General features: G+C 47.1%; 1 protein-coding gene across 2 annotated transcripts in view; it reads left to right on the top strand.

Annotated features, from left to right (window-relative positions):
• The window catches only part of NBN (nibrin), a 443,605-nt gene that overhangs the window by 304,225 nt on the left and 117,137 nt on the right, over positions 1–22,243 (top strand). For both annotated transcript variants that reach the window (XM_085605307.1, XM_085605308.1), the window contains one exon: positions 18,217–18,369. In XM_085605307.1, coding sequence (XP_085461433.1) covers positions 18,217–18,369 — 153 coding nt within the window. The remainder of the gene's footprint in view (positions 1–18,216; positions 18,370–22,243) is intronic.

A 22,243-nucleotide genomic window follows, 5' to 3' on the forward strand; every position in this document is an offset into this window, starting at 1 on the left:
GTGATACGGAGCTCAAGGCTCAAGCGGCCATCTTGGTCGCGAGCAAGCTCCGCCCCCCACCTGTCGACAATATTTACCCCCTTTTTGGCAGCTGGGCACAAACGGACTTGTAGGAGGTAAATAGCTAGGGTAATCCATATCAAGGAGGCCATATCCAATACTATTGGACTGTGCCACTTTGTAAATTTTGGTGTAAAAGCACATTGAGCTAACTAGAAAACATTAATCCAAAACCAACTACCAATTCCTTTAGCTTTTGTACTGTTTTAACATGATGGCGCATGAATGCAAGCTTAATTTCATGGCCTTTTTATCTGGCCCTAGCACAACAATTTTAATTTAAAAAACATTATTCTGTATACATGGCAGAGCTGTTCTCTGCACATAGCCCTCAGACGCTGCTGCCCCTTGATAACGTTATTCAGTAGTCTCAAGAAAACAGTAATATCCCCATCTACTCCTAACAGATTATGCAATATTTCCTTTAGCTAATGTTACCTAAAACAGATCAGTGATGGCCAATCTTGTTCCAGGAAGGCTTAATCAAGGCCATAAGTTCAATGAAACAACTAAGTAAATTCTTCCATTTCTTAAATGTAGTTAAACTACTAATGACCATATCTTAAATATTATTAACATGAATTGATAATTAATTTGACCCTAAATTTCCTAGGCATATTATAGCCTCAGACACCATTAGAGCAAAGTTTACATTACCTGTAGTGTTTTATCCTACAATGTTAGAATCAGGAAATGTAATTAATACAAAGGAATTAATTTGTTAAACTACTCTTCAACATTACAAGCAGGTATTATATCTGTTTTTCCTATTTAGAACAAGTGGCACTGAAGTGTGCTTTTGCTTAACATGTGTTATTTGCTGTAGACCAAAATAGAGCGGTACAAAAGGGGGTGGTGATGGATCAAAACCCAGATCTATTGACTGGGTGTGAGTGTTTGATTGGTTCTGATGCTCCGCCCATCATCACCCCCTTTTGTACCGCTTTGTTCACCATAAGTTGGCAGGGTATGCTCAGACGTGAGTCCCTTGCTCACTTTGCCACTGGATTCAAGCAAGCCTGGCTGAAGACGGCTGAAATGCCAGAAACCGGTCCTAGGAAGCTTGTTTCCGGTCCAGGGAAGGCATGGCTTGGCAGTTCGGGCTGGACTGTTCCCATGAGGCACAGGGTCGCACTGATTTGCATATGGCCATGTCTGAACTGGGGTGGCAGAGTGGGCTAAAGAATGGTGGTGGATCAAACCCAGATCTGTTGACTGTGTGTGAGTGTTTGATTGGTTCTGATGCTCCGTCCATCACCAACCCCTTTTGTACCGCTTTGTTCGCCATAAGTTGGGAGGGTATGCTCAGACGTGAGTCCCATGCTCGCTTTGCCACTGGATTCAAGCAAGCCTGGCTGAAGACGGCTGAAATGCCAGAAACCGGTCCTAGGAAGCTTGTTTCCGGTCCAGGGAAGGCATGGCTTGGCAGTTCGGGCTGGACTGTTCCCATGAGGCACAGGGTCGGACTGATTTGCATATGGCCATGTCTGAACTGGGGTGGCAGAGTGGGCTAAAGAATGGTGATGGATCAAACCCAGATCTGTTGACTGGGTGTGAGTGTTTGATTGGTTCTGATGCTCCGTCCATCACCACCCCCTTTTGTACCGCTTTGTTCGCCATAAGTTGGCAGGGCATGCTCAGACGTGAGTCCCTTGCTCACTTTGCCACTGAATTCAAGCAAGCCTGGCTGAAGACGGCTAAAATGCCAGAAACCGGTCCTAGGAAGCTTGTTTCCAGTCCAGCGAAGGCATGGCTTGGCAGTTCGGGCTGGACTGTTCCCATGAGGCACAGGGTCGGACTGATTTGCATATGGCCATGTCTGAACTGGGGTGGCAGAGTGGGTTAAAGAATGGTAATGGATCAAACCCAGATCTGTTGACTGGGTGTGAGTGTTTGATTGGTTCTGATGCTCCGTCCATCACCACCTCCTTTTGTACCGTAGACCAAAATGTTCCCCGTTCAATCAAATACAGCCCTGTTTATTTATTTATTTGTATTATTACTACAAGGGCTATAGACTAAATTACAACTTGCATTTACACAATTATATATGTACATGTACACATCAGGAAATGCTGTGATGCTTTAATAGTGTAATGTAGGCCTTTAAAAGTGGAATTCACACACTGTCAAAGTGGCTAACCTCAGATAAAAAAAATGCTCCAAAACTCCCTGCGTGGACATTTTGCTTTCAGTAGTGCTGGTCAGTTCTAAATACAGTACTTGGCCTCTGACCCTTAAACCTTTTGTCCCCTGTCTGAGCAAGGCTATTCTCATGTGGGCATCACAGCTCAAAGTAACTCTCGAGAAGCATGGCTAAGGGGTTGACTCCGGTGGTGATATTTTAAAGGTAGGAGGTAACTTTGCTGTCTTGTTTTTTTTTTTTTTATTCTTGTGCACTGTGCTTTTCTAGCACCTAAAAAACTGGCTCAAAATTTCAGTTTTCAGAATGCCATAATGCGCCCAGAACTATTGTGCATTAAGGCGTGCGATGTAATTCACATGTCTCTAGAGCTACTCTTTGAGTATAACTTTTTTTTTTTTTTTTTTTTGAAAACCTTTATTGACAGTTCAATAAGAACAAGTATGGGCCTACAACCCCCCAGGGCCGGCCGCTAAGCAATCAGAGCCATAACAACAAGTATAAACACAGGCAGCACTTCGGGGAGCAAAATCGTACTGCTAATACTGTGAACAGCGTAAGTAGGGCACCAGGAGAAAGAGGTTTTCATTTTATGATGAAACAAGGCAGAAGGATCAGGTGACAAGCAGTTTTAAACCAACGATCACTGATATGCGGAGTAATGAACGTTAGCGATTTACAGCAATCTATTAGGTCAGTGGCGCAAACACAAGAACATCAGGATGGGGAAGAACATAATATACAGTTGCGCCCGCAGTCCCCCGCCAGAACTCCCCAAGAACACCCCGGAAGTTGTGAACACATGGAACGGCAACGAGGCATAGCAAAAGGAGGTGTATCACGCTGATCCCAGAATAAGAAAAACAAAAAGAATCAGAGAAGAAAAAGGAGGCCATGGAAAAAGAGATGAAAGAATACAGAATCCCCTCCCCCAACCCCCCACCCTGCACCTCTGCAGATGAGTACGGCCCCCCCCCCCCAGCAGTGTGCCTGTCGCCCTGGAACCAGACCCGAAATATAGGTGAATAGGGAAAAAGAAGTAGGAAAGGACCCCCACCAGACGGGGGGGGTAGAGAAAGTATTTATAAACTGGAGGAGGGCCTTCATAACAGACCCCCGGCTTCTCCCTCCCGCACGGTAAGGTTCCCCTAAAGTGAACAAGGAACAGCACAAAAAACAATCTTCTCAAACCACGATGGGGAGCATTATGCACCTATTGTGCCAGTAGCCATGTAAGGAGAGCACGCCACCCCTAAGCCCGCCCGTCCACTAGGCGACCACCCCCGAGGGGCCAGCCTTATCCCTGACCACTCTTTGGAATTCTGCCCATGCCGACCCCTCGACCCAGCACCATACCCAATGTTCCTAGACAGAGGAATGTCCAACAACGACCGAGAAGCTACGCACACAGGTGGGGTGGAAGTCTCTGAGCATCAACACAGTCCGCCGCGTGAAGAAACAGGCTTCCCAGTGCTGCCCTAGGATCTGCACTGCACGCAAGGTTCAGGAAGGCAGAAGCAGCCAAAGCAGACATTAGTTGCTGGAGTTGTCCCTGGGTCGCAGGAGGGCATGTACGGGATGAGGCCACCACATCCCACTCAGGTCCAACGCCTCCGGGACAGATCAGGCCCTCAGAAGGCCGAACACACTGTAGCATACTGGCCGGAGCGTCCAGCTGTGTACTAACCTCAGGGTTGGCCGCCACAGCGTCCTCCTGCGCGCAGTGTGGGTAGTCTCTGTGTTCGTGCGGACAGGCGGGCCGCCACTGCCCCAACTCCGACGCCACACCATCGAGCTTACTCCCCAAGACCACGAAACCATGAACCAAGGAGGAGTGAAGAGTACCAAGAGCCTCGAGGAGGTCGCCGTACCCCAGCGCAGCTCTCTGTGATCTCGCCGCCACACTCCCAAAAGTCGTACGCTCACAGGCCCGCTGCGGCCCAGCGGACAGGATGGTAGGCTTCATCGCCCCAAGATGGCCGCCAAGTATGCCCGACCTTCACCGGGGCCGGGACCCCGGGACAAGCGTCGCGATGTCCACGTCGCGGGTGACCGGGTTCCGGGGGCAGGCAAAAAAACTATCCGTGGTCACGGGCAACAGTCGTCCCCACCACGGACCAGCTCCCGTAGAAATCCGGGGGCGGCCCGCAATGATCGGGGCAGGATACGGACGGCGGCCGGGCAGCTCACCAGCAAGGCAGGGGCAGTCACCGGAGGATCTAAGATTTGCACCCTCGGTCATGCACTCGGTCCGCTACGCTGGGCAGTAGAAGTGGCCACGCCGAGATGTAGGCCGAGTTCGGCACCGCTCCGGTGGGCCGACTCCACCCAGTCACCACCGGCCGCTGTTGTCGCACTGCCACCCGGCCACGGCGTCCACTCGATGTCCCGGCTCCAGGGCCGCACGGGCCGCAAAGTTCAGATGCAGTTTTCTCCGGCGATACCGCAGCTAGAAACCTCGGAGTCACACAGTCGGGAGCCCCTCTCCCTCAGAAACACGACCACGTAGCACAGGTTGAGGATCTCAGGCAGGATATCCGTGCGGGATACGGAGGTTCACGGAGCCGGGAGTCTACGCTGCCGTCCCGGTCGCCATCTTGGCTCCTCCCCCTTGAGTATAACTTTTAATGGTATTTGAGACTGCAGCCATTAGGCCATACTGGAAATCATATTTTAAGTTTGTCACTAAGATACAGTAATATTGTCATTGCTAGAGAAACTAATACTCAATCAATCAATCAAGACATTTGTAAAGCGCTACTCACCCGTGAGGGTCTCAAGGTGCTGGGTGGGGAGGTGCTGCTAATGCTCGAACAGCCAGGTCTTGAGTAGCCTCCTGAAGGTTAGTAGGTCTTCGGTCTGCCGTAGGAGGATGGGGAGGGTGTTCCTGTTCTTGGCGGTGAGGTGGGAGAACGATCTGCCACCGGTGGTCGCTCTTCGGATGCGGGGGACGGTGGCGAGGTCGGTGGAGCAGAGCTGGCGGTTCGGGTTGTAGAAGGTGAGTCGTTTGTTGAGGTATGCTGGTCCGGTGTTGTGAAGTGCCTTGTGTGCGTGGATGAGGAGCTTGAAGGTTATCCTCTTGTTGACGGGAAGCCAGTGCAGGTCTGTCAGGTGGGGTGTGATGTTGCTGTGGCGAGGGATGTCGAGGATCAGGCGTGCAGAGGTGTTCTGTATGCGTTGCAGTCGTTTCAGTAGTTTGGCCGGGGCTCCCGTGTACAGGGCGTTTCCGTAGTCCAGTCTGCTGCTGACGAGGGCCTGGGTGACCATTCTTCTAGTGTCGGTGGGTATCCATCTGTAGGTCTTTTGGAGCATGCGGAGGGTGTTGAAACAGGAGGATGAGATGGCGTTGACTTGCTTGGTCATGGAGAGGGTTGAATCGAGGATGAATCCCAGGTTGCGTGCGTGGTCGGTGGGTATCGGTGCTGCTCGCAGGGCCGTTGGCCACCAGGAGTCGTCCCAGGCAGATGGGGTGGAGCTGAGGATGAGGACCTCCGTCTTGTCCGAGTTCAGCTTCAGACGGCTGTTCTTCATCCATTCGGGGACGGCTTTCATTCCTTCGTGGAGGTTGGTTTTGGCGGTGAGAGGGTCCTTGGTGAGGGAGAGGATCAGTTGTGTGTCGTTGGCGTAGGAGATGATGTTGAGGTTGTGTCGTCTGGCAACCTGGGCGAGCGGGGCCATGTAGATGTTGAACAGCGTTGGGCTGAGGAAGGATCCTAGGGGTACGTCGCAGATGATCTTGGAGGCTTCGGATCGGAAGGGAGGGAGGCGGATGCTCCGGGTTCTGCCGGAGAGGAAGGAGGTGGTCCAGTCCAGTGCTTTGCCTCGGATTCCTGCGTCGTAGAGGCGAGTGCGTAGGGTGCGGTGGCAGACCGCGTCGAAGGCAGCTGACAGGTCCAGGAGGATGAGGGCTGCGGTTTCTCTGTTGTCTAGCAGGGCCCTGATGTCATCGGTGACGGCGATGAGGGCAGTTTCGGTGCTGTGGTTGCTGCAGAACCCGGACTGGGATGGGTCCAGGATGTTGTTCTCCTCGAGGTAGTGGGTCAGCTGTTTGTTGACAGTTTTCTCGATGACCTTCGCCGGGAATGGGAGCAGGGAGATGGGCCGGAAGTTCTTGAGGTCCCTCGGGTCTGCCTTGGGTTTCTTGAGCAGGGCGTTGATCTCGGCGTGCTTCCGGCTCTCTGGGAAGGTCGCGGTCTCGAAGGAGATGTTGATGGCCTTGCGGAGGTGGGGTGCGATGGTGGCGCTGGCTTTGTTGAAGATGTGGTGAGGGCATGGTTCTGACGGGGAGCGGGAGTGGATGGTGCTCATGACTTTGATGGTGTCGTCGTCGTTGATGTTGGTCCAGGTGAGTAGGGGGTCGCCGTTGGGGGTGGCCGTGGGGTCTGAGGTGTCGTTGGCTGCCGTGGTGGACTGGTTGTCGAAGCTGTTGTGGATGTCTGCGATCTTGCGGTGGAAGAAGGAGGCCAGGGAGTTGCACAGGTCTTGCGATGGTGGGATGTCGTTGGTGTTGGAGCTGGGGTTGGAGAGTTCCTTCACAATGTTGAAGAGCTCTTTGCTGTTGTGTGCGTTGTTGTCGAGGCAGTCCTTGAAGGAGGTCTTTTTGGCGGATCTGATGAGGTGATGGTGTTGGCGCATGGCGTTCTTGTGGGCTGCTTGGTTCTCTGGTGTCTGTTCGTGGCTCCATTTCTTCTCCAGTTTTTGGCAGTTTTGCTTGGAGGTCTGGCGGTCCGGGGTCAACCAGCTGTCTGTCTTGTTGGTGCGTGTGTTGGAGGGATTCTTGATCGGGGCGAGGATGTTGGCGTAGTCGTCGATCCAGCGTCTGAGGTTGCTGGCGGCGGCGGCGGGGTCGGTGGGGTCTGTGGGTGGGCTTCGGGCGAGGGCGGTGTGTAGCTGGTCTTCTGTTATTTTGCTCCAGCAACGGCGGGGGATCTGTCGGGTGCGGTGATGCGTGCTCGGCTTCTCGAAGGTGAAGTGGACGCAGCGATGATCGGTCCGGTGGTGTGGCTGAAGGAGACGTGGGAGCTTGCGGCGAAGATGGAATCAAGCGTGTGGCCGGCGGAGTGGGTTGGCGGAGTCACGAGCTGTCTGAGTCCGAGGTTGGTGACGTTGTCGATCAGGGTGGCGGAGTTGGTGTCGCTGTTGTTCTTGAGGTGGAAGTTCAGGTCCCCGAGGAGGATGTAGTCCGTGGACACAAGGGCGTGCGTGCTGACGAAGTCGGCGATGGAGTCGCTGAACTATGGCCTGGGTCCGGGGGGCCTGTAGATCAGAGTTCCTCTGAGGGTGGTGTTGGGATCAGTGTGGATCTGGAAGTGCAGGTGTTCAGCGGTGTTGAGGGTGTCGTCGAAGTTGATTGAGACCTTGAGGGTGGACTTGTGGATGATGGCGATTCCACCTCCTACTCCGTTGGTGCGGTCTCTGCGGGTGATCTTGTAGCCGTCCGGGGTGGCTATGGCGATGTCAGGTGCTGAGGAGTTGTTCATCCAGGTCTCTGTCAGGAAGGCGACGTCCGGGGAGGACGTGTCGAGCAGGTCCCAGAGTTCGACGGCATGTGTGCGCACGGAGCGGGTGTTCAGGAGTATGCACCTGAGGTGGTTGCGTCCTGTCCTGGCGGGTGGATAGGCGGGTCTGCTGCTGGTGAAGCTGCAGTTCCGGCAAGACAAGGGTCCTTGGGTGCGCTTCGGGGCAGCCTGGAAGCAGGTGTGTGCTCGTCCGGTGTTGAGTGCATGGAGGGTGCTGGCATCGTAGTGGAGACGGGTGTTGTGGCGTTCGCGGGGGCCAGGGTTTCTGGCGCTGGGCGTGGTCCAGGTGCGGACAGGCACAGACGGTCTTGTATGCGGGTGCCATAAGAAGGGGAGATGGGAGGGAGGAGCAGCTGGGAGGAGGGAGCGGACGAATGGGAGCGGGGGGGCTGGGACGCAGGGGACGTAGCGGCGGGAAAGTGGGATCGACGAAGGGTACAGAAGGAAAAAGAGGGGCACAGCAGAAACAGGGGGAATGAAGGGGCGGAAAGCGAATACAGTGAAAACAATTAAAACAAATAACAATACAGGCAAAAACAAAGCAAGCAAGCAGAAACCTATGGCCTACCACTGGCCACCAGGGATGAGGCGCAGGTGGTAGCCTGCGGGTGGAGGAGGGCCTCCAACTCACTGCAGAGCGGCAGCAGGGCTCAAGGGCGCAACACACAGGTGGTGTTGTGCGGCGTGGGGAGCGACCTGCCTAAACAGGGTCATGGGTCGCTCCCTTCACCGCGCAGCGGCCGCCAGAAGAGGGGGCGGTGGGAAGGATTTTGATGCACAATATATTTAACCATTGAAACATTGAAATCTTAACTTTGCACAGGGTAATTTTCTACATTGCTAAATATTATTGAGTTTTCACAATTGTATAATTAGACATTATAAAGATCATAATAATGCAAAAACGATTTTAGTGCAATGACTTTAAATCATTTTTTTCATGTAGTCATTTTTTGAATAATGATCACTAACCCTTTTGTTGTTTGTAAATATGAAAAGCAAGCCTTATTCCTTTCCTTCTGTCTTTAAATTCATTAGTTAGAACAGTTTGCAAAACTTCGTTTGAAACTAAGCACAGACGCTTTACTGAAACAGAGAAAGTTTGTTTCAATTTGTCTTGTAAAAAGCAGTAATTATTTACCATCAGAACCACAGATATGCTTCTTAGAAAAGCAACAAGAAAGAAAGTCCTTACTTTTATCCTTTCTCTTTTATCCACAATAATGAAGCTGTATTTCTAGTCTTCAACGCACGTGCTTTTATGCCATTTTGCACTAACTTAAAACACAGCGTTTATTAGTAGCTTGTGCCTGGGTAAAGCCTGTGTTATTTATTCAGCTATGTTTTATGACCGGCAGGCGTTAGCTTCTACATTTTTGCAGGAGATAAGGCATCGTGTTCTAGGACTGATTAATCCTATCTGACGATTAATGACACTGGTCCCCTTATAATTCCAACTGTTTCCAATATGACAGAAATGTGCTGTACTCTAATGTCCTCACAGAAACCTAAAAAAGTTGATAAACCACTCAGTACCTCCCTTTGCTCAGACAGACAACTTCCTTCGGACAGACAGCGTGAGCAGCTGTTAAAAGCTCTCTTTCTGGTGCTAGGAATGAGCATGGTTCATTCTATTTAAAACCCAGGCTTTCCAAGCCAGTCAAAATCTATCATTGGCAGTGTGGTAAAAGAAGGACTCCTTTATTTTAGCAGCAACCAATTACTCAGATAATGAGAATGCCTTTTAATATTTAATATAAAGTATCTAAGGATAATGCTGTAACATTTTGTATTGAGTCCTAGTTGTGTAAAACACACAAATTCGTTTTTTTTCTGTGAGGCCTATTTTTTCCTATTGAGTTTTAATTCTAATTTTTTACCATTGTGGCAATATAATAATTGAATGTTCACACATCTATACTTTGTTACTGCTTTACTTTTAATAGTAGAGTGCAGCTACTTAACATATTTTATATAATTCATCCTTTGAATTTTAAAGTTCAATTCTTCCAATGGCATCTGCAGAACATAATGACGACAAAAAAACAAATTGAGCTCATTCCAGACATATTCAAGAAGGGGCCACACACTCATAACACACAACACAGCTTGCTGAGGCAAGCCATTCTTACACAAAGAGCACAGTCGCTACTCACTCAAACAAGTACTTCACAAGCATTACCACCGGTGTCAGTCCACAAACCTGATAGACACTCAAACACACAATCAAACCACAAATCAACACCAGGACAAAAACAAGAGGCAGCCCACTGACTGTACCCAAACCAAACCAAACCAATTGTAAATCATATTTACAAACAATAGAGCTCTCATAAGCAGTCCAGAGACTGCACCAAAACAAGTAAACAGCCCAAAGACAGTTCCATGTTACAAATATCATAAGGCCTTTTTCTCGTATATTTGTTCCAGTGTACTATACATAATGGAAGAAATACCATATTTAATATACATAAACCTATTAGGTGTCCCCTCTAGGGGAGCCGGCTGACTACTTTCTAGATCCATATTGGTACCTCCAAGACAGCAACACTTTCTACGAAGTGTGCTAGGAGCAAGCTTGCCAAAAATATTATAGTAAATATAATATTATAACTAAAGTAGTACTTATCCCAAATATAGTACTTATCCCAAATGTGTGAAAATTAGAGACAAAACATCTCCTCAGTACCTGCCTTTGTACATTGCAATATACAAATCAAACAAAACCAGAATCTTGGCCAAGCAAATCCAAAACAAGAGTGTCACTTCAGTGACCTTACCAAACCAAAGTCTCCAACCTCCACCTGCCAAGCTCTGGGTCCACCTAATGGTCTCTAGAAATTTTTTTACAACAAGGGAGATCGCAGTCGGGACCAGCCAACACCTGGAGAGTCAGATAGGGAAAACCGGAAAAACACGTCGGGCTGCAAAGACAAAGGGTCTCCTCGTGCAGGGTACCTCCTCAGTAGATTCCTGTCTTCCGTCAAGACCACACCCTCGGATGGCCGCGTCTCTGATGAGCCCCACGTTGGGTGCCAATTTTTTGGAAATGAGCCTTTTTAGGGGCCCACCAGTGCAGTGGTTCACCATTATCTGTCCACTGGTTCTTAAACCAACAAAGTAGAGATTGGCACGGAAGCTGGAATATCAAATAACAAGTTTATTAATCTCACATGAGTGGGACTACGTCAATACAATACCCTCAGGCTACTGTAGGAGGTAGTCCATAGAATACAGAAACCAAGGGTGGCATATACAGGAATAGTTATTGACTAACATGGACATACAGAAATTGCTTGGTCAACAAAGTGGGAGGGGAGATGTACTGCTTACTTCAGTTGGAATAGCCTGAGAGTTACAGTCTAAGACAGGAGCATTCTAGCAGCTACAGGCCTTTCTGAGCATGCGCAATGCTCTGGCTCAGTACTGAAGGAGTTAACTATAGTTGATGACTCAAGTAGAATAGAAAAGCAGGCAACAGTGAAGACGGAAGAAGCACATGGCTAGCACATGGCTAACGAAAATGGATGTGAATCAAAGGGGGGGAGATACAGGCTATTCTTTATCCAGGTCCAGCATACATGTCCGTTAGTTGAGCTCTACAAAAATGGTATGCAGTTCCTAATGTCTAAAGCAGGAGGTAGTGTGTATTCATGGGCTCCAAATGTTGGTGTGGAGTCACAGAAGTGGGGCGAAGAATCCTCTCCTATTGGAAAAAGACCCTCACACACCCAGCCAGCTAAGTGTCTTGCTTCATCATCGGGTCTGCTCCTTATCGGGTTGGCGCTGCAATACCCGATCGGCACCCGAGATGGGGCCTTCTTGGTGGAGATCTTTATTCCATATGCCGATGGGTGAGGTGCGTGTGAGGGCCCTAGATCAGTGTAGGTGATAGTGATGTGTAGGGAAGTGCAGTAGAATAGGGGCCCCTACCCTAGTTAAAAGTAAAAAGGCGCGTATCTCCACTCTAAAGATGTGAAGCTTATGCGCTCGTAGAAAAGGTCAACATGTTTCTTGCCCATTAATCTATTAGATGGCAATTCTTCAGGACCAAATAGAATCTACCTACACTTTTTGGTTGTGGTCAGCAATGAAGTGAAGTGAGAAAGTGACCACCATTACATCACCCTAAAAAGTGGTACCAGTATATCTAAAAACACAACCTTCAAAGCAAAACAGAATGACAACATTAACGTATCATGTCACGATATTCTGGTTGAGATGGAGACAAAGGGCATCAAACAGTGTTCATGATGCAGCTCAAGCAAGCTAAACACAAGTGACTCGTGGCATGCATGATGTGAGCACTCAGTAGCACTTGAAACGTTTAAAAACATATTAAAACTAGGCAGCTGAGGAGAGCGTTCATCATAAAAGCTCACCCCATTAGGGTCAAGGTTGCATGGCATCAGTACCGGCTGGTGTAGACACTAATGTGTAGTGTCCTGGTAAGTAAGAAGAGAAATGAATCGAATGTAAATGGGAAGAAGCAATGTCTCCCAGGTTCATTTGCCTGGAGGTGGAGAAAGCCATACAATGGGCAATGGCACCCATCAGGACTACCCTATATGCATGTCTCCATGCGGCAGTGCTCATGCTCCAATTGGAGACACACCATTTGTTTATTCTGCCCAGAGACTGTGCAATGTGGCCTGGACCCCAGTCAGCGTGCCGGGTAGCCTAACTGACACTCACCGGGGTGAGGACAGGTCTGCATTCAGTGCACATAACGGGACACCACAGCCAACGTTCTACACAGGAATCTAAACAGTATACAAACTAACCCCGTGTTGAGAAGGTGGAGACACGGTGTCAAATATGCGGGACAATGGAAGCCAGTGCTGCCCCAAAGCGTATACTCAAGGGTATGTTGACCGGGAAAGGGGGTTGCCCTATGGCCAGCATGTTTCACCGTATCAACCGAGCTCCTCCCGACTGAATCGGGCCGGTGCCGGTAGCAAAAGGAGCCCGAGCACGAGCAAGGAAGACGTGCTCAGGGACACAGAATCAAGTTACTCACGGTTCCTCTGGAATCAGGGCAGCGGTTGTCCTACCCTCACGCAGCCGGTCCGGGCAGTGTTCCATAATGCCAGCAACTTGCATCTAAGTACCCGCGCGCGGCCGGCAGCGGGGGGCAGAACTTCCGATAAATCCTTCAACGCTCAGAAAAATAACTACAGCGAGAGCCTGATAGCGGACGCCATCTTGGGTTACCCTCATGAACCGCGAACTTCCCAAGACCCCGCCTATTGCAACCACGGGATCGCTGCATTCCCCATAGCAGTAAATGCGGTGAGTGCTGGAAAAGGAGTTCAATATATCAACTCTTGTCAATAAATCATGTTACTCACAAAGCCATCTGATGACCCACTGTTAATGCTTGAATAACCTGGAATTCATAATATGTTGTAGAATAGGCCAGAGCAGACCTAAATATATGCCACGTGGGGGTGTGTATGGTAAGGTTGTAAGTGTCTTGATAGTACATCTGCACCTGCTAGGGTTGGATTATAATAACAAGAGTGTGCACCTGCACATGCAATTTGGTTCTCGTCTGTGATGATCTGATGTTCAGAGCATGGGGAGTCCCCAATGTATGATATTTGCTGTATTGCATTCTGTGGCCAGCAAAGGTTGCTAAGTGTTAAGTTCATGATATCGATCAGGTCAGTAGAATCCAAGGGATATTTTCGTTGAGTCCTGACCGGTCAGTTGCTATTCGTAGGACCCACCGTTGTTCCATGCGAAACAGTGCATTTTTGGATATCCCAGGGTGTGTCTCTAGTACGCCCCATTCAAATGAATCAGGCAGGTGTTGCCCCTCTTTCAAGTGGGTGGTCTTTTTGGGGTTGTTCTTCTGGCACCTAAAGTTGCTTCTATGTTCCATTATTCGGATTTTGACCGGCCTTTAGGTCATGCCGATGTACAGCAGATCACACCTGCACTTCAGTTTATAAATACAGTTTGAGGTGTTGCAATTGGTATGTGCGGTCATTTTCCAACTAACCCCATTGGGAAACCTCAGTTTTTTGGTGACTTTCGTGAGGTGACAAACTGAGCACGAACCGCACAGGTAATGCCCCTTGGCCGGGGGGTAAATCCCACAGTTTTCTTTGCCAATTGCTCTGTTGTTTCTTGGGTCTTGTGTGGATTAACATATCCTTGAGGTTATTAGTTTGTTTGAACGCAAACCTTGGTATGGGTAAGTTAAGTGTTCCTGTGTTGAGGATATTCCAATGTTTGCGTATCATTTTCCTCATTCGGTTAGAGTCAGGGATATATGTGGTGACACACGTGATTGTCGGGTCAGGTTCTCTAATTCTGTCTTCCAACAGGTTCTCGCGGTTATTGTGTTGAGCTCTTTTGCACGCGGTGTCTACAACCTGTCTGGGGTATTCCCGCTGGAAAAGGTCTTTCTTCAGTGTTTGAGACTCCTTTTTGTAGTCAGTTAAAGTACTGCAGTTCCTTCTGATGCGAAGGAACTGACCGAAGGTTACGTTCTGTCTCAGGGCCCTAAGGTGGTGACTACTAAAAAGTAAGAGTCTGTTCCTGTCGGTCAGTTTGCGATAGAGGGTGGTGGAGATTTTATCACCCTCTAATCTGATCAATAAATCAAGGAAAGGAATCTCTGTCTCTGAGATGGTGCTGGTAAATCACAGAAAAGGGTTCAAGGTGTTGATCCATGTGCAAAATTCATCGCATTTAGTTTGTTCTCCTTTCCAAAGGATCAAAATGTCGTCGATAAATCTTTTCCACATGAGCACATTTGTCATGTATGGATTTTTGGGGTTAAAGATCTCTCTTTCCTCGAACACTGACATGTACATACATGCCAGGCTCGTCGCAAACGTGCTGCCCATCGATGTGCCCTGAGTTTGATGGTAGAGCTGGGTGTCGTATTCAAAGAAATTTTCTGTTAGCACTATGGTGGCACATTCTAATATGAAGGCCACTGGTGTCGGTGAATTCCACTCGCTACTGACCTGTGCATCTTCAATAACCTCGAGTGTTGTCCTTTGAGGGATATTGGTGTAAAGGGCCTCAACATCCAGCGTGACCAGTAGGTCTACTGATTCTGGATGTTGAGTGCCCTCGAGAAAATGTAGGACATCTGTGGTGTCCCTGATAAAGGAGGGAGTTGCTCTGACCAATGGATGTATGAAGTGGTCAGCAAACTTGGACAGAGGTTCCAGAATGGACCCGATCCCTGAGACGATGGGGCGCCCCGGGACCGGGGTGGTCCTCTTGTGAATTTTTGGAAGGCGGTAGGAATAGGGGGTTATGGGTTCTTTTGTTACCAGGAATTCAGCTTCCTTCTTGGTGATCCACCCTTGTGTTTCTGCAGTGAAAACCATAGTAGAAATAATTCTACTCAATCTCGGAGTGGGATCTTCTCTTATAGGAGTTTAGTATCTCCTATCACTCAGTTGTCTGTGGCATTCCGTGTCGTAGTCCAATGTGGACATGATCACTGTTGCCCCAACTTTATCTGCCTGTTTGATGGTGATACTGGCATCACTCGCTAAGGCCTTGATGGCCGCAGTTTCGTCACAGGACAAGTTATGGAATGGAGCAGTGGTTGTCGTACTATTCAGATCTTTCAGCACCGCTTGCTCGAAAGTCAGCACTTCGTTAGGAATCATGCTGCTATTTGGTGTGAAAGTGGAAGGTTTGTGTAGACCAGAGTTGTTAATTGGTGGTGGTGATTGGTCTTGGAAGAAGGCTTGTAAGCGAATTGTGCGGAAGAAACCCTGTACTTTGCATATGTCTCGCAATTTGTCATTTTTAGGGGCTGGAACATAACCCAGACTTTTCTGCAGGACCCTCTGTTCTGTGGGTGAAAGGGCTCTCGAGGAGAGGTTAATGATTAATTTCTCTTCCCCCCCTGGTTTGGCTCCTGGTCTCTACTGATCGTGCTGGCTGGTCCTGCCATTGGACTCTTTTTTGACCTCTTCAGCGCCCTCTTCCTCTGCCCCAACCTCTGTCTAAAAAAGGTGGCTCAGCCCCGGGTTGGAAGAACGGAGGTGTGCCTTGTTGGTTCATGGGATACTGCCAGTAGGGTGGTCCCTGGTATGGAGGTATGTTGTAAGGAGGATACACCAGGTGTTGAAAAGGTCGATTTTTTTCTGTTATTCCAGCTCCAGTGCTGGAGTCACTGTTAGATGATGATCCCCTGCGTGATGAGATGGAACCATCATTGGAGGAGTAACCTGTGGCTGTGGCAGTGTTGTCTGCTTTTAGGTATGGATAGATTTTCTCAGTGGAGAATTTGTGGATGTCCTTCTGAAGTTTTGACATTTTTTGTTTCATCAGGTATTCCCGATTGTCTGCTATTTCTGCGAAAATGGATGCCACAGACAAAATGACTTCAGCTTATGCTAACGGTCATTTCTGCGATTTCCACAGCATCACTACGCCAATTTTAGACTATTGAGACATTCATTATAATGACCCTGATAAACAATTGTGTCTTTCTGTATTAAATGATTTGGGGCTGTTTAATGCTTGCTAGTGATCTCTTTTTGTATATCCTTAAGCTGGTTACCTAATGTCCTTTTCTGTGTCTTTGTGGGTTACTAAGGTCCTTGTAAGAGAGTACTTGACATTGAATCAGACACAGTGCTCTCTAGTTGAGTCAGTGTGTCCACGGAGAGTCTTGTAGTCTCCCTCTGGTTCTTGGTGCCTTCAACCATCAGGAGCCCATTTAATAGGGACCTTGGAAATAATGTTTTAATCTCTGCATGAAAGCGATCAATATTTTTTCCCTTTAGTTCTGTTTATGCATTGACCTCACCACAGAAAATCTTCCTCAACAGATAATGCTAAAAGGGGCATGCACATGTAACTTTTATCCTTTTTTTCTCCATGTTTCTTCGTGGCGAAAATACCATCCCCTGCATGTTGAGAATTGCAGTAATTTTCCACACTATTAGAACACATACTTTAACATTTTCGTAGATGCCCTGATCCCAACCCTAACCCAAAACTAATAAATGCAGAAAATCTGTCATACTAACATAGTATTCTGCAATTCTAAATTCAATCTGTGGATATAAGGGACTGATTTAGAGATGGACTACTCCGTCAGAAACGTGATGGATATCCCATCTACTGTATTACAAATGCCATAGGATAAAATTCACTTTTAATACGACGAACAGGATATCAGCCAAATTCTAAATCAGGCCCTAAATGTGTACATGCCCCGATCTGTCATAACATCTTTAATTTATGCTAATGTCTGACCATTTTTGATATATCTATGCAAAATGTTCCTAGGACTTGTTAACTAGAAACCAAGTTCCAGTTGGTATCTGAGGAAGGGGAGGAGTTACCACCTGCTAAAAACTCAGGCATTGATTAGTAGGTGATCAGCGAAGTTCAGGAGAATCTAACTAGTGCCCAGTATCCCTGAATTTCCTATGCTGCAACCAGCATGTTGCCATTCCAGAGGCCCCCAGTAACATAAAAGTATTGGACAATTAAAGTGTTACAGGAAAGTCCTTAGTACCGGTTTAGCAATTAAGCTAGGTTTAACATGCACTGCAAAAATATCAGAAATTATTGCAGTCAGTCAGGTGACCCATTTAAATTGTGCCATAAATTCATGTCACTAGCAATATAGAGCAAAGCAAGGTAGATTCACATAAAGAAACGATTTTGTTTGAAGTCCAGGATCTTATTGCAGAGGTAAGAAGGGTGACTTACAGATGCAGGTTCTAAAAGGTGATGCAAGTAAGAGTTGTATTGTACGCCAAATGTTTGCCACAGTTGGACAGCAGAAATGTTAGTCCATTAAAGTATACATATTTATTGATCTATTTATTTCAAACATTTGTATAAAATCACCACAGTGCATGTTAGTCACATTGGGACGTTCCGTACATGTGATGAAAAGCAGATGAAGGCTGCATGTGCTCAAAACTATGACAGTGTTCAAAATAAAGTAGAGTGTCAACTGTGACCTGCTGTCAACAAAAAATTGCCATAGCCTGTCATTAGTCTAGATGAAAAGTAATTTTCAGTGGACATCTGGTGAGGCCTGGGCAGCATGTGGACCCGAGCATATCTATTCACATTCTTCATGGTGTCTTCCATTTGACTTTGCCCACTACAGACTCTGGAAATCTGAATTGTAGAACTGGTTGACCATCTCTGTTTTCAGTATGTTCATAAATAATGAGCAGTACTCATAGCAGGTGGGAGAATGTTTCATAGATGTGGGCCTAGTAATCTGAGGGACCCCCAACATGTTTCAGACTTTTGCACTGATTTTTCTCTTTTTGGTCACACAAGTTTGACATGCCTTGGCAAATGTTTTGTGCATTTGCCCCATACAAATTGATGAAACACAAACTTGACACTTTTCAGCAAAAAGGATACATTTGCATTCTCAAAAACTGTTGTCTGAGATAATATGAATTGTTGGCTTCATAAGATTTATCATCATGTATTTCTAATCCTGTGCTAAATTGCAAATACTGTTGTTTTAAGAACATTGAAAAACTTGAAGATTCTGACACATTACCAAGCAAATTACTACGGACTGAGTTTAAGTCTCTGATTGTCAGCAATCCAACAAGAAAAAGTTATCCGAAGGAGAAGACAGGCAACGGGATGCTAATTAACTACAAGAAATTTAAAAAGGTAAGAATGTTAGCCATATTTCATCATCAGGCCAGACACGTGCATGATTTTAATGTTTATTAATAAAAATTCAATGGATCATAATTTTCCAATCCTATACGTAAGAACTACAAACAAAATGGTGTTTATTATTAGGCAGACTAAAAAACACAACATAAATACATGAAACAACCAGCGTACTTGGAACATAAGTTACAATAGTAATTTCAATGCCACCGTTTGGACGAAAATGAATCACCATTTGCATTTATTTTACAAATTGACTGGTTTGCTAAAAAATAATTTAAATAATTGTATATTCTTCTAGCTACCTCTAATGTATCAATCAAGGTATTAAAAATCTGAAAGTTAAAATTGAGTGCAGGTTCTCAGCGAAAATATTTATTTACAAAATATGTTGTGCTTTTGCTGTGATTGTTATAAAGCACATATTTCAATTAAAGAAAAAAGTTATCCAGGGTATGTTGTGTCTTCCCCTTGGCAGTGTGTCCAATTGACTTATGTTACACTGTTTAAAGCATAGAAAATCTGTGTATTGCACTCTCGCTCTCACATCTCGTAACCCTCTCTCGCATCTCATAACCTCTAGTCCTTACTCTATAAAGGCTGTCAGGTTTACAGGACTGTTATTGGATTAAAAAAGTAAGACTGCTATATTCAAATGTTTGAATAAATAAATTGGTGGACACAGTTGGGGATCACTCACTTACCTTACTGAATAGTATGCCATTGTAGGTGTGGTCACCCCTGCCAACAGCATAGCACCTTGTGAAACCTTTAAAATGTTCGATTACACAGATTAATTTGTAGACCTCCATTTTAAGGTTCCTGAGATGTGATGCTTTAAGCATATGCTTGCTACTGCTTTTTTAATTTAATTCTATTTATTAAAGTTTTCAGGTGGGAGGGTAAATGTCACAGGCGTTGATCAGGCAGGATGATCAGTCTGTGGTACAGCATAATTCACCTTGTTGCAAGGTCCCCAGAGATATCCATAAAGGAGTCTGTTTAGCTACATCAGTGGAAAAAACCCAGGGCCTTCCATCACAGAGGAAGGACCTAGCTGAGGGACAACCACTCCATTTAACATATAACAGTTAACACCTGGTTTCAGACAATAAATGTGGTCCATTCGTATTACTGATCAGGTGTTCTATTGCCAGCATGGGACACAATTATTGGTGCCATTGAGTGAGCGAAGCACAGTCTGCCTTCTTGAAGTTGAGAGCTATCGTCCGCTTCGGTGGTCCTAGGCACTGGAGAGCCATATGCCACTCATGTTTGGTCATCGCCTGAAGATCTGTGGGCTTAAGGCCCTAAATCACCCCTTCTGATCAAGAGGGTAACGGGTAACCCAAAATACTGTCTATCAGTTTAAAAACATCTTGCCGAAATGGTCGGACCATGGGACATTTCCACCAGTTGTGCAATGCCTCTCCCATTGTGCCACATCCTCGCCAGCATTTAGGAGAGGCATTATGATGCATGCCGTGTAATCTGTAGGGGGTATTATGCCAACTGTACCAGACTTTGTAGTGTATTTCTCTCCCCAGGATCAAAATGGAAGAATTGGCTCTGCCAAGATATTCCAAGTGTTTGCCCCTAATCTGACTCCCTAAGACACTTTCCCAATCCCTATTATGGTGCCATGTGGGTGGGGTATTGTGCAACAGTTAGATTCAGTAGAGACTAGAGACCATACCCCTGGTGCCCTCAATATGGAGAAAAGGGTCTAAAAGCACATTTTGGCTCTGGTGGCTACAAAGCAGATCGTGGGGTGTCTAACCAGTACTGCATCTTAGCATATCAGAGCTGTTAATTTTCGGGAATGTCAAATGACTATTTGCATTGCTGGAACATCTTGGAAACTGCATTATCATATGTATTGCGAAAGGACTGACCCTCTTGAGCAAGGAAAAAAGACGTGTTATAATGAATGGGATTTAAAAGGGATGGATATGTCCCCATACCCTGCGATACCACATAAAGGTCACATGCTTAGAGGGTTGTGGACACTGAAGCGCTAATGTAAGTATTAGGGGGTCTAAGGCTCCTGTCCATCCGCCCTAAGTTGGCAGTGTATGCCCAGACCTGGGTCCCTTGCTCACTTTGCCACTGGATTCAAGCTAGCCTGGCTGATGATGGCTGTTAGCCAGAATCCGGTCCCAGGATGCTTGTTTCCGGTCCAGTGAAGACATGGCTTGGCAGTTCGGGCTGGACTGTTCCCATGAGGCACAGGGTCAAGACTGATTTGCATATGGCTGTGTCTGAACCGGGGTGGCAAAGTGAGCTAAAGAACGATGATGGATTCAACCCAGATCTGTGACTGAGGGTGAGTGTTTGCAATGTTCAGCACTCCATTCATCATCTCCTTGTGTTTGCTTTGTTCGCCCTAAGTTGTCAGGGTATGCCCAGACGTGTGTCCCTTGCTCACTTTGCCACTGGATTCAAGCTAGTCTGGCTGATGATGGCTGTTAGCCAGAAACCGGTCCCAGGATGCTTGTTTCCGGTCCAGTGAAGACATGGCTTGGCAGTTCGGGCTGGACTGTTCCCATATGGCTGTGTCTGAACTGTGGTGGCAAAGTGAGCTAAAGAATGATGATGGATTCAACCCAGATCTGTGACTGGGATTGAGTGTTTGCAATGTTCAGCACTCCGTCCATCATCTCCTTGTGTTTACTTCATCCACACCAAGTCCCAGAGGGGATGTTAAGCAATTGCATGGTCTATCAGACGCCAGATCTTCTCGGACGCTTTTATAGACCACTTCACCACCACTCTCAATTGGGCCACTGCATAATAGTTAGGAATACTGAGCATTGCCAGTCCCCCTGCCCTTCAAGGTGGAATCAGTAAGTTCTGACAAAGGACAACAATTGATGCTGGAGTTGTTTCAAGTATGAGGCATTCAGCCATATCATTAAAGCTTGAAACAAGTAAAGGAGGCATGGAAGAACATTCATCTTGATTGCCTTAATCTTGCCCAACCAGGAAAACATCATACAACCCCTGGAGTTCAGATCTTTTGTAATATCAGCCACCAGAGATTGGAGAGAGGGGTAGTTGGCTTGAAAGTGGTCCCCAATTGTTTCCGGGAGTTGGAAACCCAGCTACCTAATGGAGATTTTGCCCCATCAGAAATCAAAGAGAGCGGATAGGCTGGTTGCCTCCTCAGCACCCAGCGTCAGGTTCAATATCTCTGATTTGTCATAATTGACCTTATAGCCCGAGACCGGCTCAAAGGCTCTTAGTCAGTCGACTACTGCTGGGAGCGAGGTGCCCGGGGTAACCCACCGTCAATAATACATCATTGGCATACAGAGAAATTTTTAATTCCTGTGGCCCAAACATAATCCTCGTAAACATTTTGGACTGGAAAATGAAGCAAGTCAGGAGTTCAATGAAGAATGCAAACAGAAGTGGTGACAAGGGGACTCCCTGTCTAAAGCCTCTGGAGAGTGGGAGGGAGGTTGAAAGGTGCCCATTAATGGTGGACTTGAACATAGGGTGAGCATAGTTTGGGACGATCGTTCTCAAGAAACTGGAACAAAGGCCTATCCTCTGGAGTGTGAGAGACAGAAAGCCCAGTCCACACTATCAAAGGCCTTCTCTGTGTCTAAGGACAGAAGGATCACAGGTATGTCCTTGAGAGAGGCCTTCTCCATTGGGTGAATGGCCATCCGGATGTTATCTTTGGCCTGGTGCCCTTGGATGAAACTGCTCTGATCAGGGTGTGTCAGAGTCATGAGGACCTCATTTAGGTTGGTGGCCAGGATCTTCATTAACAGTTTTGCATAAGTATTTAAGAGGGCGATAAGACAGTAGAAGGCACAGTGCCTGATGTCTTTATAAGCCTTTGAGAGAAGTGTGGAGA

Source organism: Triturus cristatus, chromosome 5_1 (genome assembly GCF_964204655.1).
Source record: "Triturus cristatus chromosome 5_1, aTriCri1.1, whole genome shotgun sequence".
Lineage (NCBI taxonomy): Eukaryota > Metazoa > Chordata > Amphibia > Caudata > Salamandridae > Triturus > Triturus cristatus.